General features: G+C 36.3%; 5 protein-coding genes across 8 annotated transcripts; 3 read left to right on the top strand and 2 right to left on the bottom strand.

Moving 5' to 3' along the window:
• The first annotated feature begins 3,066 nt into the window (after positions 1 to 3,066).
• LOC109013416 lies at positions 3,067 to 8,428 on the top strand. 4 transcript variants are annotated; one of them, XM_018995499.2, is made up of 3 exons: positions 3,067 to 3,419; positions 5,128 to 5,233; positions 6,934 to 8,428. In XM_018995499.2, the coding sequence occupies exon 3, from the start codon at positions 6,941 to 6,943 to the stop codon at positions 8,051 to 8,053; it is 1,113 nt and encodes a 370-aa protein (XP_018851044.1). In that variant the 5' UTR covers positions 3,067 to 3,419; positions 5,128 to 5,233; positions 6,934 to 6,940; the 3' UTR covers positions 8,054 to 8,428. The 4 variants fall into 4 exon arrangements, with proteins under 4 accessions (XP_018851044.1, XP_018851047.1, XP_035542343.1 ...); XM_035686450.1 differs by lacking the exon at positions 3,067 to 3,419 and adding an exon at positions 3,668 to 3,898; XM_018995502.2 differs by lacking the exon at positions 5,128 to 5,233 and having other exon boundaries at positions 3,128 to 3,419.
• A 1,384-nt stretch (positions 8,429 to 9,812) lies between these two features.
• On the top strand, positions 9,813 to 13,001 carry LOC109013418 (mRNA turnover protein 4 homolog). Its single transcript, XM_018995504.2, has 8 exons — positions 9,813 to 10,062; positions 10,230 to 10,395; positions 11,168 to 11,258; positions 11,362 to 11,420; positions 11,676 to 11,736; positions 11,823 to 11,913; positions 12,001 to 12,077; positions 12,605 to 13,001. The coding sequence occupies exons 1-8, from the start codon at positions 10,035 to 10,037 to the stop codon at positions 12,719 to 12,721; spliced, it is 690 nt and encodes a 229-aa protein (XP_018851049.1). The 5' UTR covers positions 9,813 to 10,034; the 3' UTR covers positions 12,722 to 13,001.
• Positions 13,002 to 13,084: 83 nt separating this feature from the next.
• LOC109013417 (partner of Y14 and mago-like) lies at positions 13,085 to 16,058 on the bottom strand. The gene is made up of 4 exons (XM_018995503.2): positions 15,797 to 16,058; positions 14,902 to 15,018; positions 13,981 to 14,229; positions 13,085 to 13,464 (listed from the first exon to the last, which is right to left on the bottom strand). The coding sequence occupies exons 1-4, from the start codon at positions 15,998 to 16,000 to the stop codon at positions 13,321 to 13,323; spliced, it is 714 nt and encodes a 237-aa protein (XP_018851048.1). The 5' UTR covers positions 16,001 to 16,058; the 3' UTR covers positions 13,085 to 13,320.
• A 298-nt stretch (positions 16,059 to 16,356) lies between these two features.
• LOC109013415 (probable dolichyl pyrophosphate Man9GlcNAc2 alpha-1,3-glucosyltransferase) lies at positions 16,357 to 20,064 on the top strand. The gene is made up of 7 exons (XM_018995496.2): positions 16,357 to 16,440; positions 17,043 to 17,591; positions 17,714 to 17,897; positions 18,012 to 18,119; positions 18,652 to 18,813; positions 19,144 to 19,396; positions 19,497 to 20,064. Exons 2-7 carry the CDS (start codon positions 17,188 to 17,190, stop codon positions 19,931 to 19,933), a joined length of 1,548 nt encoding a protein of 515 aa, XP_018851041.1. The 5' UTR covers positions 16,357 to 16,440; positions 17,043 to 17,187; the 3' UTR covers positions 19,934 to 20,064.
• Positions 20,065 to 20,613: 549 nt separating this feature from the next.
• Positions 20,614 to 26,316, bottom strand: LOC109013419 (adenylosuccinate lyase-like). The gene is made up of 10 exons (XM_018995505.2): positions 25,949 to 26,316; positions 25,605 to 25,748; positions 23,844 to 24,059; positions 23,532 to 23,714; positions 22,959 to 23,180; positions 22,408 to 22,524; positions 22,183 to 22,326; positions 21,802 to 21,903; positions 21,524 to 21,592; positions 20,614 to 21,071 (listed from the first exon to the last, which is right to left on the bottom strand). Exons 1-10 carry the CDS (start codon positions 26,168 to 26,170, stop codon positions 20,847 to 20,849), a joined length of 1,644 nt encoding a protein of 547 aa, XP_018851050.1. The 5' UTR covers positions 26,171 to 26,316; the 3' UTR covers positions 20,614 to 20,846.
• Positions 26,317 to 26,462: the final 146 nt, after the last annotated feature.

Below are 26,462 nucleotides of genomic sequence, written 5' to 3'. Positions count from 1 at the left end.
ACCATCGACAATAACATCTAAGATTTCAGATTTGAGATAATAACAAGTCTTATAAATAAATAACAGATCGAAAGATGTACAGAACAAAAAAAAAAAACTATACTTCTACAAACACAGGTTCTAAAATAAAAGAACAACCAAAATCGTTCAGATGTAGAGAATACCTGTTAAGATCCATGAACATTTGTTAAGTTCTCTAGGAAACAAAATAAATGGAGGAAAAGAAGTTTACAACAAATAACAACAAAATAATAATAATAAAAAAGAAAAAAGAAATTTGTAGCTCAACAAATCTGAATCATAATTTCTCAGATTTAGAGTTAAAAGTATAAATATTTTGAAATTTATAAAGAAAAAAAAATTAAACGGAGGAAAATGAGGTAAAACCACTCGAATCTGGAATTAAATGTGAAGATATCTCCATGTCCAAAACAGAAGATCAAAATTATAGATCTACACAATAGAACAAAATTGTACTTTATGCAATAACATATCTCAATCAAAGTTTTTCTGATCTAGAATATGTCCAGTTTATAAAGATAAACACACAAAAAACAATGCATTTGAAGTAAAATTTGTGTGATCTAAAATGAAATGTCTAGATCTGCCAAGTTTAGAATAGAAAGAAAAAAAATAAATCTAAAAAATAAATATAACAAAATGAAATCGAAATATATAGGACAATAGATTTGAAGCAAAAAATTGTCAGATCTATAGTGAAGTGGCAAGCAATGTATGCCGTATTCATTATTTATGTTGGACGAAGGAGACTATAAATGTGAGACAGGCCGCTGTGATCAAAGAGACAGATATTGAAAGACAACGGGAGACATAAAAAAACATGCACAACACAAATAAACATGCACAATATAAAAAACAAAAATGAACAATAGATCTAAAAAATAAATACACAAGTTTAAGAGAACTCATTTCAGACGATTCCATAAAAACAAAAAATAAACATAAATCGAAAAAAGAAAACTGAGAACACAAATTTGAACATGGTCTCTTCAAGTGTGTGAAGATCTGTTTGGATCTTTAAGGAAATAAAAATAATAGAAAAAATAAATGTAAATCAAGTCAGGCTTGTAGGAAATGAATAACATGTATTCATATAGCTACAGATGCAAGATATAAAATGGGAAGGAGGAGTCGAGAAAAAATGCTAAGAAGTAAAGTGCAACAAATAAATAAATGGCAACAGAAGTAGATGAAACAAACGAAAAATACCAAACCATTACATATCAGACGGAAGAAAGTAAAATTTTTTCCTTCATATCTAAAAAATAAAACCTCGAATTCGTAGGGTTTCAAAATAAAATGTGCGAGAAAATAAAATAAAGACAGAGATTAAACAAATAACACTTGATGAATTTTGTTTCTTTGTTGAGAACAAGATGAGAGAAGAGAGAGGGTAGATGGAAAGGGAAGAGACGATAGAAGGAGAGGAAGAAAGGTGAAAAAAAGAAATAGAGGGTGAGAGAGAGAGAGGAGGAAGAAGACTCTAAAGGAGGTGGAATGAGAAAGGCGAATTCGTAAGGATGTATTTATACGATTGGTTGTAGAGTTATGATTTTTTTTTATGAAGACAATGCCGTTTTGGGTCTCGGTTGGACTTCACATATGTGTCGTTTAGCTTTAGCAGTGCCAAAACAGCGCCGTTTCCATTGGGGCTGGGCTTCCCTTTTATCTCATATAGGCTGGGCCCTAAGTGTCACACACACACAAAGCCCAACCAAAATAAATCACTATAAAACCACTACAAAAAGCCCAAACTCAAAAAGGAAAATAATAGAGATGAAAAAAATTAGAACATAATTACTTAAAATAAGATAAAACAACCATCCACTTAAAAATAAATGCCAAATATAATAATAATTAAATCAAAATAAAAGCCAATAATTATAGTTGCAAAAAGAAAAATAAAAGAAAAAAAAGTGGTTTAAAAATAAGATGAAAAATATTATTTTTATAAGAAAAGTCTACGATGCATACACTCAAAGTTTTATGTCATGCATACATGTCCATATATTTTTTTGTGTTTACTTTTATATGTAGTATATTATTTGTTTATTTATTAAGATTTATTGAAATCTCACTGTGGTAATTTTCACTACCATTCCCCATCCAGAATGGTAAAAGTTGTAATAAAATTAGAAAATCTCGATGGAAAATTACAAAATGACAGCAACTCCTTCAGAAAGGATTGTGCTTAAAATGGTTATAAGCTTGCCCAAGCCCTTCATCTTGGAACGCCTCGAGACAATTGACCAAGCTATCACAGAGTTACTCGACGATATAGAGGATTTTAAACGTTGTCACAAGTGAGATAAAAATTGGAATTTAGAAAAAAGAATAAAGCTCAAAACTTAAGATATTTGTCTTACTTACTTTTGAATAATATTTTGATAAATCCAATATTTGTGTTTTAGATTTTAGACTGTGTATATACTTAAATTTTATTACATCAACCATTTTATTACATGTCGTAAAAATTGCAACAAAACAACTGAATGTGAAAAAATAATAAATAATAATTTATTTACTATTTTTAGATATCAAGTTTATTTAGAAACGTATGATGATAGCGCATCAACTCCAATAATCGCTTTGGATCTGTAATAGAAAATTGTATAGCTATAAATGTGTTTGTGAAAATTCTTATGTTATAATCATGGATATTCTGCAGATAATATGTGTAATACTTTTTATGATAAATGAAAAAATTTTAAAATATAGACAAAATTATTACATTTCATATTTATATATATTAATCTATTTTTTATTATTACATATTTTTATAAAAAATTCTTATTTTTAAAAATATTTTTCATATTTTTGCAACTGGCACACGTGCAATGCACGTGTTTGCCCTTTACTAGTATTCAATTTATATTGTTGTTTTATTTTCATTTTGATTTCTATTTATTTATTTATAATTATTTTTGTCACTTTATGATTAATCAGAAGGCACGTGCACTAACTCTACGTCACAGCACGTGACCTTACCCCCACTAGAAGGGAGCGTTCCCTTCACTCTCCACACCAGCGCGTGCAGTAGCCCCCATTCGCATCTCGCCACCCCACCTCTGAAGTCTCAGAAATATTCCCTATTTTCTCTCTCTCTCTGTCTCTCTATCTCTGAGGTCAGAGCCAGATAGAGAGTTAGCGTAGCAATGACTCCAACCCCACGAATCCGATAAAACGCCTTCTCCGTCTATCTCTCTCTCGGTAGTTCCGCGGACACGAAGAAAGAAATGGAGATGAGAAGGGTCCTCCTGTCTCGCCCTTCAACTCTCTTTCTCTAACTCTCTGCCCTCGATTTCTTCGCCTTTGATTTTTCTTCAATACCCTAATCTCCCTCTATCCAAATTTCTTATCTTCGTTGTCCGATCCCCAATTCTGAACTGCAATTTCGGGTACGGCGCTTTCTTGATTCCTCTCCTCTCTCTCTAATATATTTAACTTCTTTATTTTAAATTGTATTTGATACTCCATTTCCGTTTTCAATTTCTCATTTTCCCTTGTTTTCTCGGCTCACAAACACGGGTAGCTTTTCAACAAAACTTCCTGTTATTTTTTATTTAACTAAGTCGTTCGGTATACGTTTACTCTCTCACTCTTCATCTCTTTTATTTTTTTTTAATAAAGTAATATTATTTTGGATCGCCGACGGATAAAGGAACCGTCCATGTGCCACATCTAATGGTATCTCATCATTTATTATTTTATTAATTCATCAACTGTCTATTTCGCGTGATTCATTGGCGATGCACGTTGTTTCTCCTAGGCAATTCGTACTTAAGTCTCTTATCTTGCATCGTTTTTGGTGTTATCAGACGTACTTTAGTTTTTGCAATCGACTCTACGATCTAGATTTGCCCGAAGTGCGAGGCAGGTTGGTCTTTGTTGGATTGACCGAAATTATGCTCGGAATTCGGTCTATTCTTTGTATATGCTCATTTCTTTGTCAAATTGGGCCATTCAAACTTTAGCGCTTTGCCTTACTTCTGGTCATTTGATTGCTGGTTCGTACATGTTGGGATTTTTCAGTTTTTCTTGTAATTACCAAATGAAAATAAAAGTGCACAGAATATTGCCACCTCTTTTACCAGTTGATGTTACCTTGTGAGTGATTATATTTCTGGAGATTCATTGGTCTCTCTAGTATATTTATGCATAACAACCTCTTTATATAATTTGAGTTATGTGCTGTTGATTTTCTTTGATTTTGTATTTTACCGTTTGATACTTCAGTTGAGTGCTGTATAATATGGCTCTCTTCAATAATGATAGCTTGGGAGTTTTCATCCTTTTGGTGTTTTTATATTCTTTGAGATAAGATGGTATTCTTTCCTTCTTGTTTATCACAATGCTCACGAAAGAAATGAGTTTAATTTGTTTTCTGGTGCGCCTACTCTCTCGATGTTATCATAGAATCCCCGTCTGTGTATTTTCTACTCACTGGCATAGATTTAGGACACCAGCCGAGACATTATTTTCCATATGGTAGCGGGAAAGGTTTATATGGAGGCAACCACACTACTTACCTTGTCCAGCGTGAGCTTAGAGTCATCAAATGCCTGGAAATGTGAGATGATCTTGTGGTTTAAAGAGCCAATTTAAGGGTTTTAAGACTCTTCTATTAATTTGTAAGCGATATGGGGCTGGGAAATGCGTGCTCTTTGGGTGTTGATGGGTTAATATAAACTTGCTAGTGCATGGATAATTGAACCTGTGAAATTTAGAATATTGTGAAGTATAATTAGCAGGGCAGGGTTTGGATCAAAATTACGCTTGTTAGTGGGTTTCTAGGCTTTTGGCCTTGCAAAGTTTGGAAAGTTCTCTGGCTACTTTCGAATAAAATGTCTTTCCTTGTATTTGATTGTGTGCGTAAATGATAGAAATAGGAAAGCCATTGATTGAGAGGGAAGTGGGGGCTGGCTAGCATGTTGTTTGTAGTTGTATTTTGATTTGAGAATTTTATTGGTTACGTGTTTGAAAGGTTCAATTCTTATAGCTCATTTTTCTTGTGCATCGAGCCTCCTTATTCCACGTTTATTACCTTTGCTATTTATATTTATGAGGCTAATTCTATATGTTTTATTTTTCTCTGGTGCGATATAGTGCTCGATCCTAAATTTTCTACTGCCATTGGAGTAATTTCTCTCATCAAGGAAAAGGGGAAAACTTCGAGCAAAGTGTCCAGAATTTCTATTAAATACACAGGAAGGTATCCACTTACCACTACATTCGATGCTATAGAAATTTCCTCTAGCATCGTACTTTAGCTATATGCCCCCTTTGGCCCTAACATTGATGGTGATAGAAGAATGCTTTGGGATTAATTGGCTTGTGGAATGTACTTGTGGTGCATAGGTGGTGACTTTAACATTATCGGTTTCCTGGGTGAGAGATCAAGTGAATCACTCACTTGAATTAACTGTGGGAATCTGCCTGTTGAGCTCTATGTGATGCTGATGTTGGAGCATTCATACCATGGGAATCTAGGAAGCTGTTGAAATAAAATGGTTAATTTTTAATGAAGCATTTTGCTAGGCTTAGAGGTTATCAAAATTAACTATCAGAATCTTCTTGGTGAGCAATCCATGTGATGCTGATGTTGGAGCGTTGATTGTGCTAGATTGTAGAACTCTGTTGGGCTTCTTGAGGGCCTTTCTATATGACTTTTTATGCAAGTAATCTAATCTCATTATAAAAACACGGAGGCGGCGCAACCCTTGTACACGAGAAGTATACACAAATTGAAGAGAACTCCCTGTTTGGGAGAAAGAGAGAAACAACAGCTCAAAAACTTAGGCCTCGTTTGGTTACATAGATGAGATGAGATGAGAAATTTGTGAATAGTAGTGAGATAATTTGTGAATAGTAGTGAGATGGTTTGAGTTAAGATTTTTATGGAGTTTTGAAAAAGAAGAGAAAAAGTTGAATAAAAAAATTATAAAGAAAAAATAGGGTGGGTTAGAATATCTTTTTTTAATATTATTTTTGTTTTGAAATTTGAAAAAGTTGAATTTTTTGTGTGTTTTGTTTGGAAGATTGGGAAAGTTGTAATGATTAGATGAAAAAGTTTAAATTTAAATTTGGTAAAATCTAAAATTGAAAAATGTTTGTGTTTGAATGGTGTTTGGATGCTGAGATGAGATGTGATGAGATGAGATGGTTTCAAAGGTTTGTGAAACCAAACCAGGCCTTAGACAAATTAGAGAAAGCAAACCATTATGAGCTCCTATCCATGTGTAGAGGGAGTTGAGAACAATTTTTTTCAGTTCTACCCGTGCAGTTCCCTATCTTCAAAGGTTTGGACATTCTTCTTATATATACAGCATCAATCCATGCAACTGCAATGATATTCTGTTTCCATGGGTTATTAAACATCAATATCTTTTCCCTCTTTTTTTTCCTCATATTGCCTTCCACACAAAAAATGTCACTCTCAAAGAAGACGTCACTCTCCAATCACTCTCTCCCAAGGAAACTGGGAACTGATAGGTAAAGTTAGAAACTGATAATCTTATTTCACTTTAAACTTAAGTCTTTTGGAAGGCTGTTTTGAGGAAGATTGCTGCTGGTGTCACATTGCTTGTGACCAGAGTTCAATTACATTAACCTGTTGTAAAATGACTATTATTTTCTATCTATATTGCTTGTGGCAAAAATACTCGAATAATTGATTTAGATAAAATTTTGCGACGCTTGGTAACTCCTTTTTGACACTGTTCTAATTCCTTGTTATGGGGTGGAATGGTGAACAATTAAAGCGGAGAACTGAAATGCTTTGACAGTTTTGATCAATCATTCCAAATCAGCATGAAAATTACTGAATTTGATTCTTGTTCATAAGTAAATGTTTTGCCTGTAATTGGCAACCTTATTTTCATAATATGTTGCGATGTGGTTTTTCTGGTGTAGATTGGAAATGGTGAATGGTAGCAGAGGACGGCGCAGAATTTCTTCTCGGCAATCCAGGGTAACTCCATATCCACTGCCTTCTTACAACTTGGATATTTCAGTGGACTTGTGTCCTAAGAAATGCTCCAAGGCTTTGGATAAAAAAGACTGGGAAGATGTGACATGTTCTGTGTGTATGGAGTGCCCTCACAATGCTGTTCTTCTCCTCTGTTCCTCTCATGACAAGGGTTGCCGTCCGTACATGTGTGGAACTAGCTTTCGGTACTCCAACTGCCTTGACCAGTACAAAAAAGCATATTGCAAAACAATCTCATCGAATGATGGACAACATATGCATGGCTCCATCAATAATCCCATTGTGGTACCAGATTCCAGTTTGCCCATCGAGAGGTGTGAGGCCACCGAGCTTGCCTGCCCCCTTTGCAGGGGCCAGGTTAAAGGTTGGACTGTGGTTGAACTTGCACGAGAATTTCTAAATGAGAAAAAGAGAAGCTGCATGCAGGATAATTGCTCATTTGTTGGAAATTACAAGGAGCTGCGGAAACATGTTAGGGTGGAGCACCCCTCTGCACGGCCGCGCGAAGTGGATCCCATACTCGAACAGAAATGGAGACGGCTTGAGCGGGAGAGGGAGCGGGATGATGTGATCAGCACAATAAGGTCAACAATGCCGGGGGCAATGGTTTTTGGAGATTATGTTATAGAAAGTAATCGGCATGGTTTTGATACAGATGAAGAGGATGGGGGCTTTGATGTAAATGCTGCAGAGAGGAATAGGGGTCTTGAGGTTGGCTTTGATAGTAATCTGGTGAATGTATTTCTTCTGTTGCATGCGTTTGGACCATCAGGGAATGACCTTAGTAGACGGCTGAGGCATCCTGAGAGAACCTTTCATCATGGATCAGATCAGAATGCTGTTAGCGTTCACCAGAATCACCACCCCTCTCCTGTTGGTGGATTGGATTCCTCCGATCAAGACGACAATAATAACAGCAATGATGATGGTGGCGGCGATGATGGTGGCATGTCACTGGTTAGCCGTCTCCGTCGACATGGCAGAGTATTATTGGGACGATCAGGTAGGAGACGCAGACGTAGAGAAGCCATTAGGGATCTGTGATAGATCAAAATGGTACTAGAGAAAGGAGGGAGGAATAGGAAAAGTTTCTCAGGTATATAGTTTCAGTAGGGAAAAGAAATTAGAAAATAACGTAAAGGATTTGACTCCACACATTCGCATGGATTACTCATTTGTTTTGTTGCATGACTTGTGCGGTAGAATAGCCAGGTTGATGATGAGAGGTGGAAAGATGGTTTTTCTTCCCCTCTTATGTATTCTTTTACATGTAATTTCCTAATTACCTTTAATCCTCCTGTTGTTTTCAATTAAAATTATATTACTGCAGAATTTGTCCATGTAAACATGCAATTTGCTTTCTTCTCCATCTGGCATTGTTCAGAGGATCATAGATTGAATCCAATTATGACTTGAAAAGCTTACCTTGTGGTGTAGGTTGATTAGTAGCAATGCTTTTATCAGCTGCATTTGTCTCTTACGCTGTGAATCATTTTAGGGTTTGAACTAATGATCTAATTGATCACTTGTCTGAAAAATAAAATGATTTTTACAATTTTAAGGATGTGGAAGTCTCGTCCAATTATTTAAAAAAACAAAAAAATTTATTCATCATCTTTACACGAAACACACTATATTTATTTATTTTTTCATGTATCAAATGTGTAGCATGTGAATAATGAGTAGAAAAATTTAATTAGTTTAAGAAAAATAAAATAATTTTTTTAAAATAAAAAAATAAAAATGAGTGGTGTGTGGAAATAATGAATAGCAAAGCTCGAAAAGAAAAATGAACTTAGTTTTTTGTTTTTTCTCAAAAGCAAATTTTGATAATTTTGATATGATAAACGAGATTCTATAATACTTTTTCGAATTAAAAGTTAGTTGTTATTTCGTATATGAGTAGTGCTACAAAGCAGTCACTGTAACTGTGCACACATTGCACACACTACGTGACTACTTCTGATCTTTATGTTTTTTTTTTTTGTGCAAAATATACTAGACGGCTTCTCTCTTCCCCTGTCTCATTAGTGGCTCTCTCTCTCATCGTCTCTCTCTCTCTCTCTCTCTCAAAAGGAAATGAACTCAAAACGTAAAGGGATCCATAGACGCAGTTAGTCACTCAATGAAACACGTCGTTTCGGACACGTCAGGTGTGCACCGGATGCAGCTGCACAGTGGCTGCTCTCAAGATTTATTCTGCGTATCCACATATTAAATTTTAGGTATAAAGTTTTTGAATCGCAAAATGATGATGAATAATGTTATACACCACACTCTCATCCTATTTTGATTATACTAAGTAATATGTGATACATTTATCATCATTAGATAATAAAAAAATATGTAATAAATGATCATTTAATGATGATAAATGTGCTACATCATATTTAGTAAGATAAAAGTGAGATGATAGTATGGTGTATAGAATTTTTCATAATGATATTTGGAAGAAAAGAGCGGCACAATAAAAATCATTAAAGTTTTAATTATATTATATATATGTATTAAAAAAAAGTAATGCTACATACACTCATTGAGTGTACTAGCGTCATACAATCGTTTTAAAAAAAAAAAGATATATTATTAAAAAATTATTATTTTTATGTAAATTTTATATTTATTTACTTTTTTTTAAAGTGATTACATGATATGTGCGTACTCAAAACTGCATCTATCATTTCTTATTAAAAAAATATATAGATGACAGGTTAAAACGATTCTATAGAAATAAATTTCGTAATATATTATATCATAAATTCATAAATATACATAATTTGATAAAACATATTAGACTAAAATCATCTTGGTCTAAAATTGATCCGGGTCACTCGTAACCCGGATCTATTAGCCCTCTCCAATTCTCGGTATTCCTACCTGCCATATAAACCCTAGGAGGGTGCGAGACCGAGCCAGACGCCCGCCTCAAAGGATTCGAAGGAACCAGGAAAGTGTTCTACAGACGCTGAATTACAAGGCAGAAAGCAGAGAGCCAAGGAAGGAGCCACCCCACACAAGCACCGAAATGCCAAAGTCCAAGCGCAATCGACCTGGTCCGCCCTCTCTCTCTCTCTCTCTCTCTCTCTCCCCCTCTCTCTAATCTATAAATATATATATTTATAGATATACCCTATCTGGCTTATGGTCTGTTTGGAACCCGAGGAACTTTAGGCTTCAAAATAAGTAATTAGAAAAAAATCGTGGAATATATGAAACGCAGTTACGCTGTCGAAGACGAAGAAGAAGGGGAGGGAACATAAAGAAGCGATCGTGAATGCAATAAGGCATGCCGCCGAGAATTACAGTTCTGTTTATGTGTTCTCTTTCGAGAACATGAGAAACCTCAAGTTCAAGGAGTTCAGAGAGCAGCTCAAGTCCACCAGTAGGTAAAGTTGTTGCCTTTGCTTTCATAAAGTTCGGCTTCCTTTGATTAATCTCTTTCCTGTGCTGTACATGCTTTAAATCCAGTTAGTTTGTTGTTATTGTTGTTTTTATGCGACTAAAGTGGTTTTTTTTTAGATGAAAGTCCTGTTAAGTTATATGTATTTGAAGGAAAAAAAATAGAAATACTTCTCTGTTGATTTTTTTGTGGAAAATCTTCACTGAGAAATATTCTGTTTAAGCGGGGTGTTGGAGATGTTAAATCTGTTTGTTTCTCGGAGAAACTCTTGTGCTCATCTTTTGCTTCATTTGATGGGGTTAAATTTGGTCGTTTGGGTAGTTTGATATTGGTGATTCAACAATATCAAGTGGGACTTCTTCCAGCTCAGTTATGTGCAGTACACACTTGGATTTATCATAACGATTAAATGTATCTCTCCCTGTGTACTTGGGCTTTGTCTACTTTTCTTTATAAAACTTATTGATTACCTATAAGAAAATAAATATTAAATGTATCTGAAACTGTTTTGCATTTATACTTCTGCTGGTTTAGAAGTTCAAAAGGCGGTGTTATATCTCTATTCCTTAAATATTGGCTTGGGAGCCTAGAAGGCATCTTGAACATGAGGAAATGGCTTAGTTTCAAGGAGCGTTTCCAAGTTGTCATTATGAAAAATCTATTTAGTTAGTTCTTCATTCATTGTACTTATTTTCTTATCTTATAAATTTCATGAATTTATATATTTATTATGAATTCTTTTATTATGATTTTGTCAGATTTTTCCTTGGGTCAAACAAAGTCATGCAGGTTTCTCTCGGTCGGTCTGCTGCCGATGAGATTACACCTGGCATTCACAAAGTCTCAAAAGTAAGCACTCTCTCTTTCATGGGGGCAATAATTATTACTGCTCTATTTGTCCTTTTAGTTATACATCGCTTGTTTTTTGCCTTTTCTGACATTTTTTTCCTAGCTTCTACGTGGAGATACTGGGATTTGTTTTACCAATTTGCCAAAAGAAGAGGTTGAAAGGTAAACCTCCTATCCCGGATCTTTGTTGCCAAGTAAAGGTGATAATAGGACAGGTAGTTAAAGTTTTCAATTCAGTGATTTTAGGATGCTCAAGGCATAGCTAAATTTTTTTTGTTTTTCTTCCTATGTCTCTTCATTCTCCATGCCTTGTATTCAATCGACTGCATTTCTCAACTAATTGAGTATACAGCCTGTGTGGGTGTCCCAGTTACTATCCATGATTTTATCTTTATTTTTTTTAAAATCCTATAATAGGTTATTTAATGAATATGAGGAATATGACTTTGCAAGGACAGGAAGTATGGCAACAGAAAAGGTCAGTGTCATATGCCATTTTTTATGCCACAACCACGCAAAAATCTATTTTTTTGAATGAATTAAATTTTACTTTGGATGTTTCAGGTGGAGCTTAAGGAAGGTCATCTGGAGCAATTTACGCATGAGATGGAGCCATTCCTACGCAAGCAAGGGATGCCTGTTCGGTTGAACAAAGGTGGACATTTGCTCTTTTCTGCTTCTATCTCTTATTTGCTTGTGAATGGCTACAGTAACATCCATTAATATTATTCATGACACGCAGGTAATGTGGAGCTTGTTTCAGATTTTGTTGTTTGTGAGGAGGGAAAGCCCTTGTCGCCCGAGTCAGCTCGCATATTGGTTAGTTCTATGGTCTTATTGCTTTATCAGCTAGTTAATTAGTTTCTCCATCTTTGAATTGGATGGTGTTTGTGGATGCCTTACTCCAGAATATACCTTTTCTCTTTGTTCGGTTTCCATTTTGAATGGAATAGGGATGTCTTTCCTGTAGTTCATGATTACATGCTCATTCATGATACCATTCCCTTGATGCCTCTGGTGTTCTGTTGGTATCGTGGGTGGTCAGCACAACTAATTATTTTTACTTGAAATCAACCATTTTTGCATTGGCTAGAGTATATTAAGATTGGATGTGAAAGGTAAGTGTACCTGAAGTTCCAGGTAAGCGTACCTGAAGAACAGGTCCAATGAGGCACCACCTCTGTTTGTTTTTGTTTTCGGGTCTTCGAGTTGCAAGCTATCAACTTAATATTACACATTCCTTTGTTTTCGTCAACTCGTCTTTCCTTCTACTTTTTTTTTTTTGTACTTCTTAAAATAAAAGTCTTACAAACTGACGCCTTTGACCACCATTTTCTTGTTTACAGCGTTTGTTGGGGATCAAGATGGCTACATTTCGAGTTCACTTGATCGCCAGATGGAACCCTGAGGAATTGGAGCTTTATATTGAAAAACCAGATGATTCTGATGTTGAATCCGCCTAATCGCTTCTTTAAGGTTCACCATAGGTTTTGCAGATAATTCGGGAGAGAGCATATTTATATGTTTCGGCACGCAGCCAGTGTAGTAGTCATCTAGTTGTGGTAATGGATGAGAGCACGTAATTGTCAGAGAGTGGATTAGGAACAATATGTCAAATTTCATGATTTTTAACATATCAATAATTGACTGATATTTGTAGAAATTAGTTTTTTATTTGTTTTTCGTAACTAGATTCAGCATTTTTCTTTCATGATTAATTAAGTGTGGGGAAATGAGTCATGATATTGTAGAGAAATTTCTTGCACTTTCTTATATGAGATATGTGCAACAAGCAGGCAGGGGATCGTTCGTGTAAGCAAGAGTAGTGGAACAAAAGGTGATTAAAATTTCAATGAAAACGAGAAAGGAATGAATAATTAGTAATTACTGTATGGAATAACCAAGCGTGGTTGAACAATCGGTATGCGGTATAAAACAGCTGATAAGAAACCGAATCTTAGATAGATGGAACTTCCACTTCCGACCATTACAAGGATTCTTTCATATCTTTTATCAAGGAAAGAAAGCATCAAGGATCCGTTTCTCCTCCCCAAACAATTGTTTATGATGATGCTGCCATTTCTACCTTCTTATCCTCCAAAAGTTTTAGCTCCTTGCGAAAGCCTTCCAGCTTTGTCAATTTGTCCAACTGATCTGGCTTCATATCTTGTGCAATTTTCTGTTGTTGTCCTTCTGCAAGTCGAATCTGAAGGAATGAACAAACAATAATGTGAGCTAAGTGATAACAATTTCCCTCTTGCTTCCCTCCAATTGAACCAACAAAAAGGGGTTTAAATCTCTTCTTTTGCTTGTATACCCACAACAATTACAACCTCATCAATTAGTTGTGCCTTGTCCATCAAGGCACTCAATTCAGACAGTTGGAATACCCTAGTTTTTTTTCCCTTTCAAAAGAACAGAGTTTCTTTGATTTGGGGATCGTAAAACACACCTCTATTCTCTCCACCACAAAATTCAATGAGATCTAAGATGGCCACTCTTCTCTTGCTTAGTGGAGATAATTATTAATTACCATTCCCATGAATCGACATCCTATACATTGTTATCCAAACTGACACCCAAATCTTTTAACAGAACACGAAAGGACACTCCAATACAGTCATCGAGAATAACAAGATCAATAAAATGTTACACGTAATTGAAAATGAAACAAAATATATTCATTTCTATTTGCAGGGAAGGCTAAATGCATGAATTATACCTTCTTTTTAAGTGCTCGTATCCGTTTATCAATCTCTTGAATTGGATTTCCTGAATTTGAACCCTCAGTAGCTTCCAAGGGGGGGCTAATTATAGTGGCATTTACGGAAACTGTTAGCTCATTCATCTGAGATGCTAACTGCTTGACAGATTCCGACCCAGTGCCCAAATCTTCAACTTGTAGGACTTCTTCCTCTTGTATCTCCCCAGCTTCTCCTTGTTCCACATTCTTGTCCTTTTCAAGAGCAGCCTGGAGGATAAATCAGCAAAAACAAGCAACTTGCATGAGATCACTAGGATCTTAATTTACAACAACATTGATCAGTGTAAACAGTTTTTCAGTTCTTGTGCCGATGCACTACCTCATCAAAGGAGTTTCACAAAAATATCTTAAGGCATCACTATATCTTGGGGTGAGCTTAGTGCTTTAAGTTTTAACCAATCCTAGGGATTCAACTTGCATAACGTTTTCTCTTCAGTAACCGTCCATTTCATTAGGGTATAGCTATTCTTATCCTTGACAGCCACCAATAATTTTGGTACCTCTCACTCTCTTTTTTATTTTTCTTCTTTTTTCCCCCCTAAGATAAACTGCATTACATATGAGAACAGCAAACCTTTGGGGAGTAAAAGCATAAAGATCTTGTGGGATAAAACTAGATTTATCTTCAAAGGAAGTATCTCCAAAGGGTCCCGTAATCTAAGTAAAGATTAATCTCAACTGGCACTGGTATGCTAGAAGGGAAAAAAGCGAGAGAGTAAAGAAACCAGTTCTTCTCTTCAAGAGATTTGCCTAAAGCCAAGACAATCACTTGAACATAGTAACTATAAAAACCCATTTAACGATAAATGAACTAAAATAAATTTAACGATAAATGAACTAAAAATTGAAATTACAGCACAAAAACGATAAGTAACGTACCTGTAGCCGCTTCTCCTTCTTTCTTTCATTCCTCTTAACTGCCTTAGTCTTGGGTTTTGCATCCAATTCAGGATCATAACCTGGAGGTCCCACCTGCGAGGCCATCTCCTTCTTCCACTGCATCAAGAACCACAACAGAAGCGTAAATCCATTGAGATAACTAAGCCGCCTAAAGAACCCGCGTGCTGAGCAAACCTAAGAATCTGGCTTCGAGGGGCGATTAGTAAGCTGAATTTAGAGTATTTGTGATTCTTCCATTCTCAAACTCTAACTAAGCTTATGACAACTCTTTAATTCACTTGAGCTATAATTTCCACATTTTTAATAATCTGTAAACAGAAACGAACATAAAATAAGACACCTTTTTTCCCTATACTTTTCCTTGGCTGAGCCAGAAACCAAGCAAAAAAAGAAGCAATGTACATATATAAATTTATTTTTAACTTTTTAAAGGCAATTTCCACACACAGAAAACAGCGAATACCACGTTTAATTGCTAAGAACCTAAACAGAAACGGCAACTAAACTAGAAGTTCTTGCATCTTTCTTGTTGCCAGGCCCTAAGAAAATCAAGAAGGCAAAATTATGAGTCAAATAAATGAAAAAAACTTGTTCGCTGATTCCACTCTTGACGCCAACCAAATGAACTAAAAAAATCACAGATTTCCTCCACAACGAAACAAAGCATAAGAATCGGAATCATAAGCTTAGACACTCTCAACACACATAATATGCTTAACTATTGATAAATCCAAAAGCCTTTGGATAGGTAGATGAGTTTTATTTTTGCGTACGCACGTGTCACGTGTGTACGCATAACGAAAAAAACCATGATTTTCCTAGAGATGCCCGAGTTTTCTAAGCATCCAAACAAGGGGGAAGGGCTGGAATGTACCAGGGTGCCTTTCGATTGGTAAATGCCAACTTCCTCCTGAGGGACATAGCCAGCCCTAATCCGGATGGGTTTTCGGAGAGTACCGTCGGGTCTCCTTGTTGGCCCAAGAATTCTCTCCCCTTCTTTCAAGTTTTTGCTCAGCTCCGTCAATCGATGCAGCTCCTCTTCTTCTCTTCCTTCTCCTCCTCCATTGCTGCTCGCCATGATCTTGCCGACCACGCCTCTATGGGACTTCCCCACTGTTTCTGTTCAGTAGCATTTAAAAGTAAAAACACAAATTTCTTTTTTCCTTTATTTTTTACGGATTTTTGCAGTATAGCCCATAACAAAAACCAACCGAACCGAGCCCGACTTAGTCGGGTTGGTGAAGTTACGATTCTGGCCCATTATATTATGGGGCCTTTGTGTCAATTCGGGCTTACATGGCCCAAACTTCATTTGGACTAATCGTCTTAGCGTGGCACCCACAAATCATGGAATGTGTATCATCGGGCTTCAACGGCCCATTTAGCTCTCGCTTGTCGAACATGATGTTTTTGGTGAAATGGTGAGGAGAGGATATCCGTGTCTTTGCCAATTCTTCATGGCTTTTCCGTTTTATTTTACTCCGACTCTGAGATCTGGCAAAATGACGTCCCAACTTGGTACTTCGGCTCGCTACTTTCTCTGTTCTGTTTTTCCCTTGATTTTGAGTACTTCTTACTGTTCGTCTTTTACTTTCGTTAATTTGATCCATTCCATGATTCCTGGTCAAATTCTAGTTCTTTTTTATTGTTGTCTATGCCTATAACTCGCGTAATGTGCTATTTAAGATTCTGGGTATGTCGTTTACTTATATTTTGGCATCACACTCTCGATAGGTTCGTTTGTTTACTTGGTTTTTTCAATCGGATTATTGCCATGAATTGATTTGAAGGCATGAGAATATTTCATTTTCTGGGTCTTGATTTTCTGCTAAAGTTCGGATAAGGCCATGTCACGTGAAGTATTATCGCTTCACAAGATTCCTAGGAAAGCGAGTTGGAAAATGTCTGTTCAGCTGAACACTTCTAAGAGTCGATTTTTCTTTGGCGTAAAATGGTCACAATTTGGATGGAATTGAAATTTCAATTACCGTCCTGTTCTTTTGTCACCAGAAAGTGGAAATGTCCATATTTTTTAGCTTCATGTTCTATGTTGTTCTGTAAAGTGAGATTCAAGAAAGTTTAACTTGGCACCTTGTCTCCTGCCTATTTTCATCATACAGGTTATGAGCCAATACACTGTATTACAGGAATCCAACGGTTGATATCTTTTCATAGCTTCTTTTAGCTTTATTTTGGATGTGTTATACTGGTTATTGAAAAAAGTATGGAATCTTAGCGAGCTTTGGGCTGGAGAGTGTAAGACAGATGGAGAAGAGTAGGGGAGGGAAGGTTATGAAAGACAAGGAGGAAGCAGTTGATGATGATCCTTGGTGGTGGTTGGTTCACAAGGGAATTGCGGCCTCATTTCTGTGCATTGCTTTATTTGCATTATTAGTGAGAGTGGCCGTATCGTTACATCCTTATTCTGGTGCTGGGAATCCTCCCAAGTATGGGGACTTTGAGGCACAGAGGCATTGGATGGAGATCACCCTTAATTTGCCAGTTAAGGAATGGTACCGTAACAGCACAACCAATGATCTCAGCTATTGGGGACTAGACTATCCTCCCCTTACTGCCTACCAGAGTTATATCCATGGTCTATTTCTCAGATTCTTCCATCCTGAATCAGTTTCTCTCTTTACTTCTCGAGGCCATGAATCTTATTTTGGGTTTGTATCGTCAGACATACTTTTCTATTAACTAATATTCTTTTCACAGGCTTCAATTTTCTATTTCCTTGACCAGTGGTACTGATAGAGCTTCTTGGTGTTGTCTATGCTCTTTCTTGCAGAAAACTCCTCATGAGGTGGACGGTTTTATCCTCTGATGCACTAATGTTCTTTCCTGCAGTCTTCTATTTTGTCCTTGTATACTATGCTGGCCGCCCACATGGCCAGAAAACTGATATAGCATGGCACATTGCAATTATGTTACTGAATCCGTGTCTGATGCTAATAGATCATGGTCATTTTCAGGTTTCAAACTGAATTTCCCATTGCTTTTTTACTTTTTTTTTCTCTCTTTAAAATTTTGAGGTCCTTACTACAAGTTACTAATGTTTGATTTCTCATCCTTATTAATTCTGTCAGTACAATTGTATCAGCTTGGGCCTTACTGTTGGAGCTGTTGCTGCTGTTCTTTCTAACAAAGAACTAGTAGCTTGTTTCTTGTTCAGTCTTGCTCTCAACCATAAACAGGTCTCTTATAAATCAAATTTGCGTGCATCATGATCTATTGTTTATAGTGGGTGCAATGGTTCTACCAATGCTGATTTGTTCAAGTTTGCAATGTTGTATACATCTGAACTTCACATCAAAAAAGAAGGGAAGGGCTCCTTTATTTTCTGTGGCTTTGGACTTCCAATGGGATGACTACATGTGTCCTTATTGCTATTTGGTCTCTGTTTATATGCTTTAATAGTTGTAGGGAATGCCTTAATGCATGGATTGATGAAGGGGTTGTACCTTTTTTTTTTCCTATTGTTGAGTGTCAGGCCTAGTAAATCTTTTTTTATGTAAGTAAGGCCTAGTAAATTTTGTCTTATAGAGTATGCATTAATGCTCTTATGAGATACGTTGTCTGATCTAATGTTCTTCCATACAGCCAAATGTGTGTGAAATAAATGGGGGCCTTACCAAATTAAATATGTCAGCAAATATTTGTTATGCCTGCACTTCATCCCTGACCTCTTATTGTCTTTGGTGAATGTTTCATTGTGGTTTACTGCAGATGAGTGCATATTTTGCACCTGCATTTTTCAGTCATCTTTTTGGAAAATGTATTAGGCGCCAGAATCCACTTCTTGAAGTATCAAAACTGGGCCTAGTAGTCTTGGGAACATTTGCTCTTGTTTGGTGGCCATATCTCCATTCTATGGAAGCCTTTTTAAGTGTAAGCAGATGTTGTGTATTCTCTTCTATTTCTCAATAACTTTACTCCATTGTTCTTTGTGGTACTTCTTCACAAGCATGGTGGGACTAGCACTGGGTAAGCAAAATGCATGCACTCATAGTGGGTTTAACCAGTGGGTTTAACCTGAGACCTTACCATCTACAAGCCACCACCCCGAATTTATTGTGGGAGATGCCATGTGGTCTAAAGACCATTTCTTAAATAGGGTATAGATATATGAGGTGCTGAACATAAATTATTATTTTTTGAGTTTATTTTTGGACTTGCCAATCTTTATGACTGACTGTCTTAAGCTTGATGGATGCCCAGGTTCTCTCTCGTCTTGCACCTTTTGAGAGGGGCATATATGAGGATTATGTGGCTAACTTTTGGTGCACCACCTCAGTTCTTATAAAATGGAAGAGAATGTTCACAACACAATCACTGAAGCTTCTCAGCCTTGGTGCTACTTTTTCTACTTGTTTGCCTTCAATGGTTCAGCAGATACGTGCTCCAAGCAACCAAGGTTTCCTTTATGGACTGCTGAATAGTGCATTCTCATTCTATATGTTCTCATTTCAAGGTATTGTTCCTTTCACTTTGGTTTAATATTATTTTTCTTAAGTAACTTTTTCCATTGTATGTAAATTGTTTCTGTTGCTGGGTGATGTTTCAATTTACAGTGCATGAGAAGTCAATTTTGCTGCCTCTTCTGCCCGCAAGCCTTTTGGCACTGGAAGAGCCTTTTCTTCTCAAATGGATCACATTCTATGCTTTGTTCTCTATGTTCCCTCTTCTATGTCGTGACAAACTGATTCTGCCATATGTTGCACTGTCTGCTCTATTCATCCTTATTTATCACGTGCCAAGCGGAAGGCAAGATCGAAGGGAAAGACTTTCGTTCAATTCCTTTGTGACAACCTTACTCATGTTGTGCTCAGTTGTTCTTCATATTGTTTACTTAACCATGCAGCCCCCCAATAGATATCCTTTCCTTTTCGAAGCTGTGATTATGTTTCTCTGCTTCTCACAGTTCGTGGTGCTTTGTTTTTACAGTAACGCAAAGCAATGGGCGTTGAAACGCACCATTTTCATGGATAAAGAAAAGAAACTTCTTTGATCTTTTTTTTTTACCCAGAATACTTTTGACATTGATTTTTTTTTTATTTTTATATATACACACATTAGAGTGTTTATTTCTTATTTTCTTGTTTAGTTTTTTCTCAATCATAATGTATTCATTTACATGTCTCCACTGTGTCATTTTTTTTCCATTTTTCTGGATTTTTGCCATTTTTCCATGTTGGTGTTACATGCTGTCTCGAGCGTTGGTACAGTAACTATTTTTTGACACTTAGCCTAATTTGGATGCAGAAAGAGTTTTATCACGTTACATTATCACAATTTTTTTAAATTTTCATATAAAATATAATAAGTAATTCAATTTTTTCAAATTTTAAAACAATAATAATATTAAAAAATAATATTCTAATAATATTTTATTCAACTTCTAACTTTTATCTAAACATCTTAACGGATCTTAAACCAAAATATAAAAAAACAATAAATAAAAGCTAAAGCAAGAAAAATAAAAGTCAGGAGCAATGATCAGATCTGTTCTGATCACGATCCTATCCAAACGGGGAAATTGTTGTAGTCAGAAGAACCATGCTGAGGTGACTACAGAGTTCATTTGTCGAGATCAAATCCCTTCCAACCATCAAAACTAGCCCGATCCAATGTGGATGGATTGGATATGGTGATTTGGAGAAACGATGGATGATGAGATTTGATTACTACTCTGTGATTTGGAGCAATGAATCTGATTACCTCCAATATGACAGCATAAATATTTAAAGTCATTCACCAAATCCAACTCTATAGTCTTGTTTTGGTCTCACTCTATAATCACAGGCACTAGAAACCAATGATTATATTTGCATCAAAATTGCCTACAAAATTCTTGATACTTGGCAATTTCGAATATACGAGATACAATCATTTTACTTTATTTCCCAAAAAAAAAAAAAGCATTAGCAACAAATCACCTTATTCACGGCCATGTCTACAGTCCTGCCCAATTCAACAGCTGCTCCAACATAATTATGCGGTGTTAATTTCAATAGATTAATCTTTGCTTCTTCAGGTAATACTAAGCCTTCAATAAACTCAGTTATACTTTCTTTAGTAACAGCTCTCCCTCTTGTTAGCTCCTTTAGCTTCTCATATGGTTCAGGAACACCATATCTCCGCATAACCTATATTCAAGTGGCAAATGCTCTACAATAAATACAAGAACAGTATCCGTCTGCTAATGATAGCTTCTTTCTTGAGGGAAAACTCAAACTTACCAAACTGTTATTTAAATACCATTCCAATAGACTCAAACGAGATGCTATAATACAAATAAATGACTAAATGCAAGGGAGTACATGTGTGTTTGCGAGCACAAATATATATATATATATATATATATATGAATAAATCTTCACAATCTCCCCACACTACACACTCCACATTTTTTTTAATTTTTATTATTTTTTTCTTTTATCAAATATTTATTATATGAATAATGAATAAAAAATTTGAAATAATTTAAAAAGAATAAACTCAAAAAAAATTAAAAAATCTTAAAAAATGTGGAGTGTGGAGTGTGGTGAAAGTTGTGTAGCAAAACTCTCTCTCTATATATAACAAGATAGATACGTACAGTCTGTATTGGTTCAGCAAGCACCTCCCATGAATGGTTCAAGTCCTCACTCAAGCGGTCTTCATTGACCTAGAGTTCAAAACATATTCCATAAGGGGAAAAAATGCCCAACATGGAAGAAGCAATCTTTTCTTTCACTTATTATTATTTTTTTAAACAAAGGGAGATATCTCTACATAGGTGATATGAAGTTTTCGGCTATCAAGTTTACTTAAAATTAACAGCACCGAATTAATGAATGACGACAAATAAGTACTCATCTATATCATATTGCATACCAGAAGCTTTGCCATTCCCTGTAGTGTACTTTTGTAGGCAAGAATTGAATGCCCTAACCCAACACCCATATTCCTCAGAACAGTTGAATCAGTCAAGTCACGCTGCAAATACAACATACATTGATAGGATGGACAACCCATAAATTGCATTAGCTTGCTTTTTTTTTTTTTTTTATATAAATGCAACAGCTTGCTAAAAACTGCTTACGAAGGCTTAGTTGAAACAGCGAGTTTTTACAGCAAATGGTGCTAGTAACATGGTAGCTTCTATTACTCTCATTATCTCTCGGAGACTCAAAAGTACCATATGGACTCAGAGCAATGACCCAGAACATGGACCAAAGAAGGGGAAAGTGAAATAGAAACCGGAGTAGGTCTTACCTGCCAACGTGAAATAGGCAACTTCATGCTTAGATGAGATAAACCGCCATTGGCCACACCGAGATTGCCTTCACTATTTTCAAAATCAATAGGATTCACTTTGTGAGGCATAGTTGAAGATCCAATCTCCCCAGCCTTAGTTGTCTGTTCAAAATTTCAAACCTGAAATGAGTCACCTTTCTTGTATAAGGGGAGAACCATATATTGAATGTATCAGAGCCTCACCTGCTTAAAGTAACCCAAAGATATGTAGCCCCATACGTCCCTATCAAAGTCAACCAATATATTGTTGAACTGGATAATTGCATGAAAAAGTTTTGCCATATAGTCATGAGTTTCTATCTGCAAAACAAGCAGATAATTCAATTAGCAGAATAATTTTAGGATAAGTAAATTACCAGCATAATAAATGCATTAGTAACCATTCATCATCATCTGTCGTACACTTGATATCCCTTGAGACAGAAAATTTTTCATGTAGTCATGCTCTACAAGATATTCCATTGAGACGGAAAATTTTTCTGAAGAAGTTAGAAGGTCTATATTTTGAATCCATGAAGTTCATTTCATTCCCTACAAACTTGCAACAAGTATTGATACTGACATAGCACACAAGCCAATTACCAAACATGTATACGAAAGGCATCAACGATTAGTCTACTTGGCACTTTTAATTCATGAGTGAACTATATTGCTCAAGAATGTAAAATCTGTGTGGGATTAATCCAAAAAATAAGTTATTGATATGAAGGAAAAAATAAGAGCAAGAAACATACCTGAGTGATATAGGGATTGAAACTCAGTCCAAGTGATTTTACAAACTCTTCAGCAATTTGAGGCCACCTAACATCAGGATATGCAGCAAGATGTGCATTGTAATTTCCAACTGCACCAGCAAACTTTCCCATTATCTCAATCTGAGAAATATCCCGCCTTTCTCTGCTTAACCTGACGGCAAAGACTGCCATTTCCTTCCCCAAAGTTGTAGGTGAAGCTGGCTAAGGAAGACAATGAAAATAATACCTCTATCTATTAGAATGTAAGATTTTACATTAAACGATATATAAATGATCAAAATTCAATACTTCAATAATTCTATCACATCATGTTTTTCCAAATGAAATGTTGGCACTACCTTCATACAGCAAGAGTGGAAGTCTTTGAAAGAGATTGAGAAATGATTTTTTTTTTATTGGTAAAAGAGATTGAGAAATGATAACAGAACGATGTACATATTCTTTTTTCTTTTTTGGATAAAAACAGAATGACATACATTTTACAGCCCCTCAATGACAAATAACATTTTAATGCATAACTTAACTAACTATATACAAGACATTGCAAATCACCTGCCCATGAGTGCGAGAAAGCATTGGAATGTGTGCGTTATCCTTAGCCATGTTACATATTGCCTTGACCAATTCATCCATGACAGGAAATACAACAGTTTTCATTGCTTCTTTCAGCATCAATGCATGGGCAAGATTATTTATGTCTTCTGATGTGCAAGCAAAATGAAAAAATTCAAGCACCTGGATTGAGAAAGAGGATTGTCAGGTGATCATAAAACTTCATACTGAAATCTGTAAACACATATGGTTCCATACAGAAATAGCCAGGTAATCTCAATGTCTGAAGGAACTGTAAACGTGAGTCCCAACCTTAGCTATCTCAGGATGTGATTGGCATTTCTGTTTCAAGAAGTATTCCACTGCTTTTACATCATGATTTGTCACTTTTTCAATGGTTTTAATTTCCAAGGCATCATTCATGCTAAAGCCATTAATCAGTCCTTCTAAATACAACTGAGCTTCTTCGCTGAAGCTTGGAACCTCTGTGATTTCAGGAATTCGGGAAAGCTTCAGCAACCATTTGACCTGAAAGATAGTATCTCCGTTAAAGATGAACCTATCAAAGTATTTAATACTCCCGCAAAGAGCAAAACAACAACAATAATAATGAAGATGATTGACATAGCATAATAATGTTCATAGATAAACCAACTTTGAAAGATCGTCTATACATATATATATATATATTTGTTTTTGCGATAAGGAAAAGTTCCGAAATTCAGCACTGGTAATAGTTATGGAAGTTATCAATAACAGGAAGAGGTAGTCATGTTAGATTCTATAACCTGGATAACTTAATAATCTTTCAACGCAGAATCTTGATTCACGAGCAAGCAAACCCAATCTACAATTTTCTTCAGGAATCATCATTGTTTTTTGCCATCATCATCACAGACCAGACCTGGCACCACATATTCACTCATGCAGTCTATGACAGATGATTCTGAGTACACTAGGCAGATTTTTTTTCCTCTCCAATAATAAGTATACGGGAGACATTAGTATTGTCAAGTCCTGCACATGGAGCAGTACTTTTGCCGTTTACTCAGTTCTTTAAGTTGTGGGGCAAGAGGAAGAAGCAATGTCCCAAGCCCTAACTACTTTAACTTCCACCAGCAAGTAAAATGACGTGATTTAAAATTTTAAAGACTAGCAGAACTGTACAAGAGCTGAAGAGGAAAAACCATCAATCTCACCAACTATGCTACCTAAAGCCCTAGACCTTCCTCAAGGAAAAGGAATATCTTAATCTGAGAAAAGCAGGTATAGCCAGTTTTTTATTGCTCGATTCCCCAACAAACCAGAACTTATAGCCCGCTTGATAAAGCCATGCCAGTCAGCTTTATACCCAATTCAGGTCATGAAACTCTATCACTTTCTTGGGTGGATCAAACTCTTTTAAACAGTTATCCTCAACTAGGTCAACTATTTATTTATGACTCCACCCCATATATAATCTTCATAAATCTTAACATCAAACTTCTCAACACAGTTCCAGAACACAACTATTTGTTACAATACCACATCGACTAAGGATGAGATTGGTTGGTGGTTTATAAGTCCCTAGACACCCTTCCCTTGTAAGCCGATTTGCAAAGATGAGTTTTACCTAGTGGGTTTATAACAAATGGTATCATAGCCACCCACGTATGCAGTCCATGTTGGCACGGTTGCAATCGTGTGGCACGGGGGGTGATGCCGGCATGGTAGGAAAGACCTAGCGCACAGCCAGCCCGTGTGAGTGCCGGGACCGCCGTGTATGTCGGCTGCAGAGCGTTGTGGTTGTTACGATCCCACATCGACTAAGTATGAGATTGGTTGGTGGTTTATAAGCCATTAGGCACCATTCCTTTGAAAACTGGTTTTTAAGGGTGAGGTATACCTAGTGGGTTTATAACATAATACGTGCATGACAAAAGCATATGGGAACCCATTAACACTGTTAGAGTATTTTAGCGTAAGAACAACTATTTTCCTTTCCTTTGAATGGGACATGATTTTTCTTTTCAAAAGACTTGTACTTTCACTTGATTAGTCGCACGCATACACACCCATAAGATAGAAAAGCACCTCAACTAAAACACGAAAGTAGATCAGACCATATTCGCTCGTGTAAGGAGCCAAGTCCTTTACTTTACGCCAATAACGACCATCCAACGGCGATAAAGCCGTTAAACTTGAAAGCTCAAAGTCATTTGCAGCCATATTTCTCACCTGAAACAACAAAATTCATCCATCCCCCAAACGAAATTAAAACAGCACAAGATATATATTTTCAGGGAAAAAAAAAACCGGGACTAATTAAGTTCAACATAGAGAATTCCGGGACTAATTAAGTTCAACATAGAGAATTTCAATCAGGAGAATAAAACTACTAGGAAAAAGAAAAAAGAAGAGGCTAAGGAAAGGAATACCTTTGCCGCGGAGGCGGCGGCATTCGTTTCTTTCAGGGTGGCTTTGCACGTGCAATATCTGCGAGAAACTGGGGTAGAAAAGAGAAACGAAGCATTTAGAGGGCGAAGACGAGGAGGCAAGCTCGAGAGGTCCGCTGGCGTCCGAAATTTTCTTGGAGAGGGACATAGGCAAGAGAATTGATAACCGTTAAAAACCCTGGAAGAAGCCATACCAAACTCCATGCAAAGGATATAAGCTTGAAGAATGAAGAGGAGGCAGAGAGCCGAAGCTCGAGAGTATAGTTCGCGGTCCTTTTGTCTCTGTTTTGAATTGGGGTTGGGAGGAGATAGGTGGTGGGTCGGGCACTTCTCAAGTGAAGAGGTAGAGCTACACTCTCAACTCTAATGCAACGATGGAGAGAACTTGAATACTTTGAACTTCGACTCCCGTTTAGGTCAGTTATGAATACGATTAGGTCGGAGATGCATGTTTACTGCTAAACGGTTTTGCCACGATAACGAAGACGTTATGTCT

This window comes from Juglans regia, chromosome 16 (assembly GCF_001411555.2).
Source record: "Juglans regia cultivar Chandler chromosome 16, Walnut 2.0, whole genome shotgun sequence".
Classification (NCBI taxonomy): domain Eukaryota; kingdom Viridiplantae; phylum Streptophyta; class Magnoliopsida; order Fagales; family Juglandaceae; genus Juglans; species Juglans regia.
This window is presented reverse-complemented; position numbering and strand designations above follow the sequence as displayed.

What these genes read in the sequence shown, in the direction of transcription:
- LOC109013416 (XM_018995498.2), top strand. Translation starts at nt 6,368, where the DNA reads ATGATATTCTGTTTCCATGGGTTATTAAACATCAATATCTTTTCCCTC. An exon ending in AGGAAACTGGGAACTGATAG is followed by an intron (nt 6,514 to 6,933) that starts GTAAAGTTAGAA and finishes TTTCTGGTGTAG; the next exon opens with ATTGGAAATGGTGAATGGTA.
- LOC109013418 (XM_018995504.2), top strand. Translation starts at nt 10,035, where the DNA reads ATGCCAAAGTCCAAGCGCAATCGACCTG. An exon ending in CAGCTCAAGTCCACCAGTAG is followed by an intron (nt 10,396 to 11,167) that starts GTAAAGTTGTTG and finishes TGATTTTGTCAG; the next exon opens with ATTTTTCCTTGGGTCAAACA. An exon ending in CCGAGTCAGCTCGCATATTG is followed by an intron (nt 12,078 to 12,604) that starts GTTAGTTCTATG and finishes TCTTGTTTACAG; the next exon opens with CGTTTGTTGGGGATCAAGAT.
- LOC109013417 (XM_018995503.2), bottom strand. Translation starts at nt 16,000, where the DNA reads ATGGCGAGCAGCAATGGAGGAGGAGAAGGAAGAGAAGAAGAGGAGCTG. An exon ending in ACCAATCGAAAGGCACCCTG is followed by an intron (nt 15,019 to 15,796) that starts GTACATTCCAGC and finishes TTCTTGATGCAG; the next exon opens with TGGAAGAAGGAGATGGCCTC. An exon ending in AGAAGGAGAAGCGGCTACAG is followed by an intron (nt 14,230 to 14,901) that starts GTACGTTACTTA and finishes TTTATCCTCCAG; the next exon opens with GCTGCTCTTGAAAAGGACAA.
- LOC109013415 (XM_018995496.2), top strand. Translation starts at nt 17,188, where the DNA reads ATGGAGAAGAGTAGGGGAGGGAAGGTTATGAAAGACAAGGAGGAAGCA. An exon ending in TTGCTCTCAACCATAAACAG is followed by an intron (nt 18,120 to 18,651) that starts GTCTCTTATAAA and finishes GGTTTACTGCAG; the next exon opens with ATGAGTGCATATTTTGCACC. An exon ending in CTATGGAAGCCTTTTTAAGT is followed by an intron (nt 18,814 to 19,143) that starts GTAAGCAGATGT and finishes ATGGATGCCCAG; the next exon opens with GTTCTCTCTCGTCTTGCACC.
- LOC109013419 (XM_018995505.2), bottom strand. Translation starts at nt 26,170, where the DNA reads ATGGAGTTTGGTATGGCTTCTTCCAGGGTTTTTAACGGTTATCAATTC. An exon ending in CACATCCTGAGATAGCTAAG is followed by an intron (nt 23,715 to 23,843) that starts GTTGGGACTCAC and finishes TTCTCAATCCAG; the next exon opens with GTGCTTGAATTTTTTCATTT. An exon ending in AGGGAATGGCAAAGCTTCTG is followed by an intron (nt 21,593 to 21,801) that starts GTATGCAATATG and finishes TTTGAACTCTAG; the next exon opens with GTCAATGAAGACCGCTTGAG.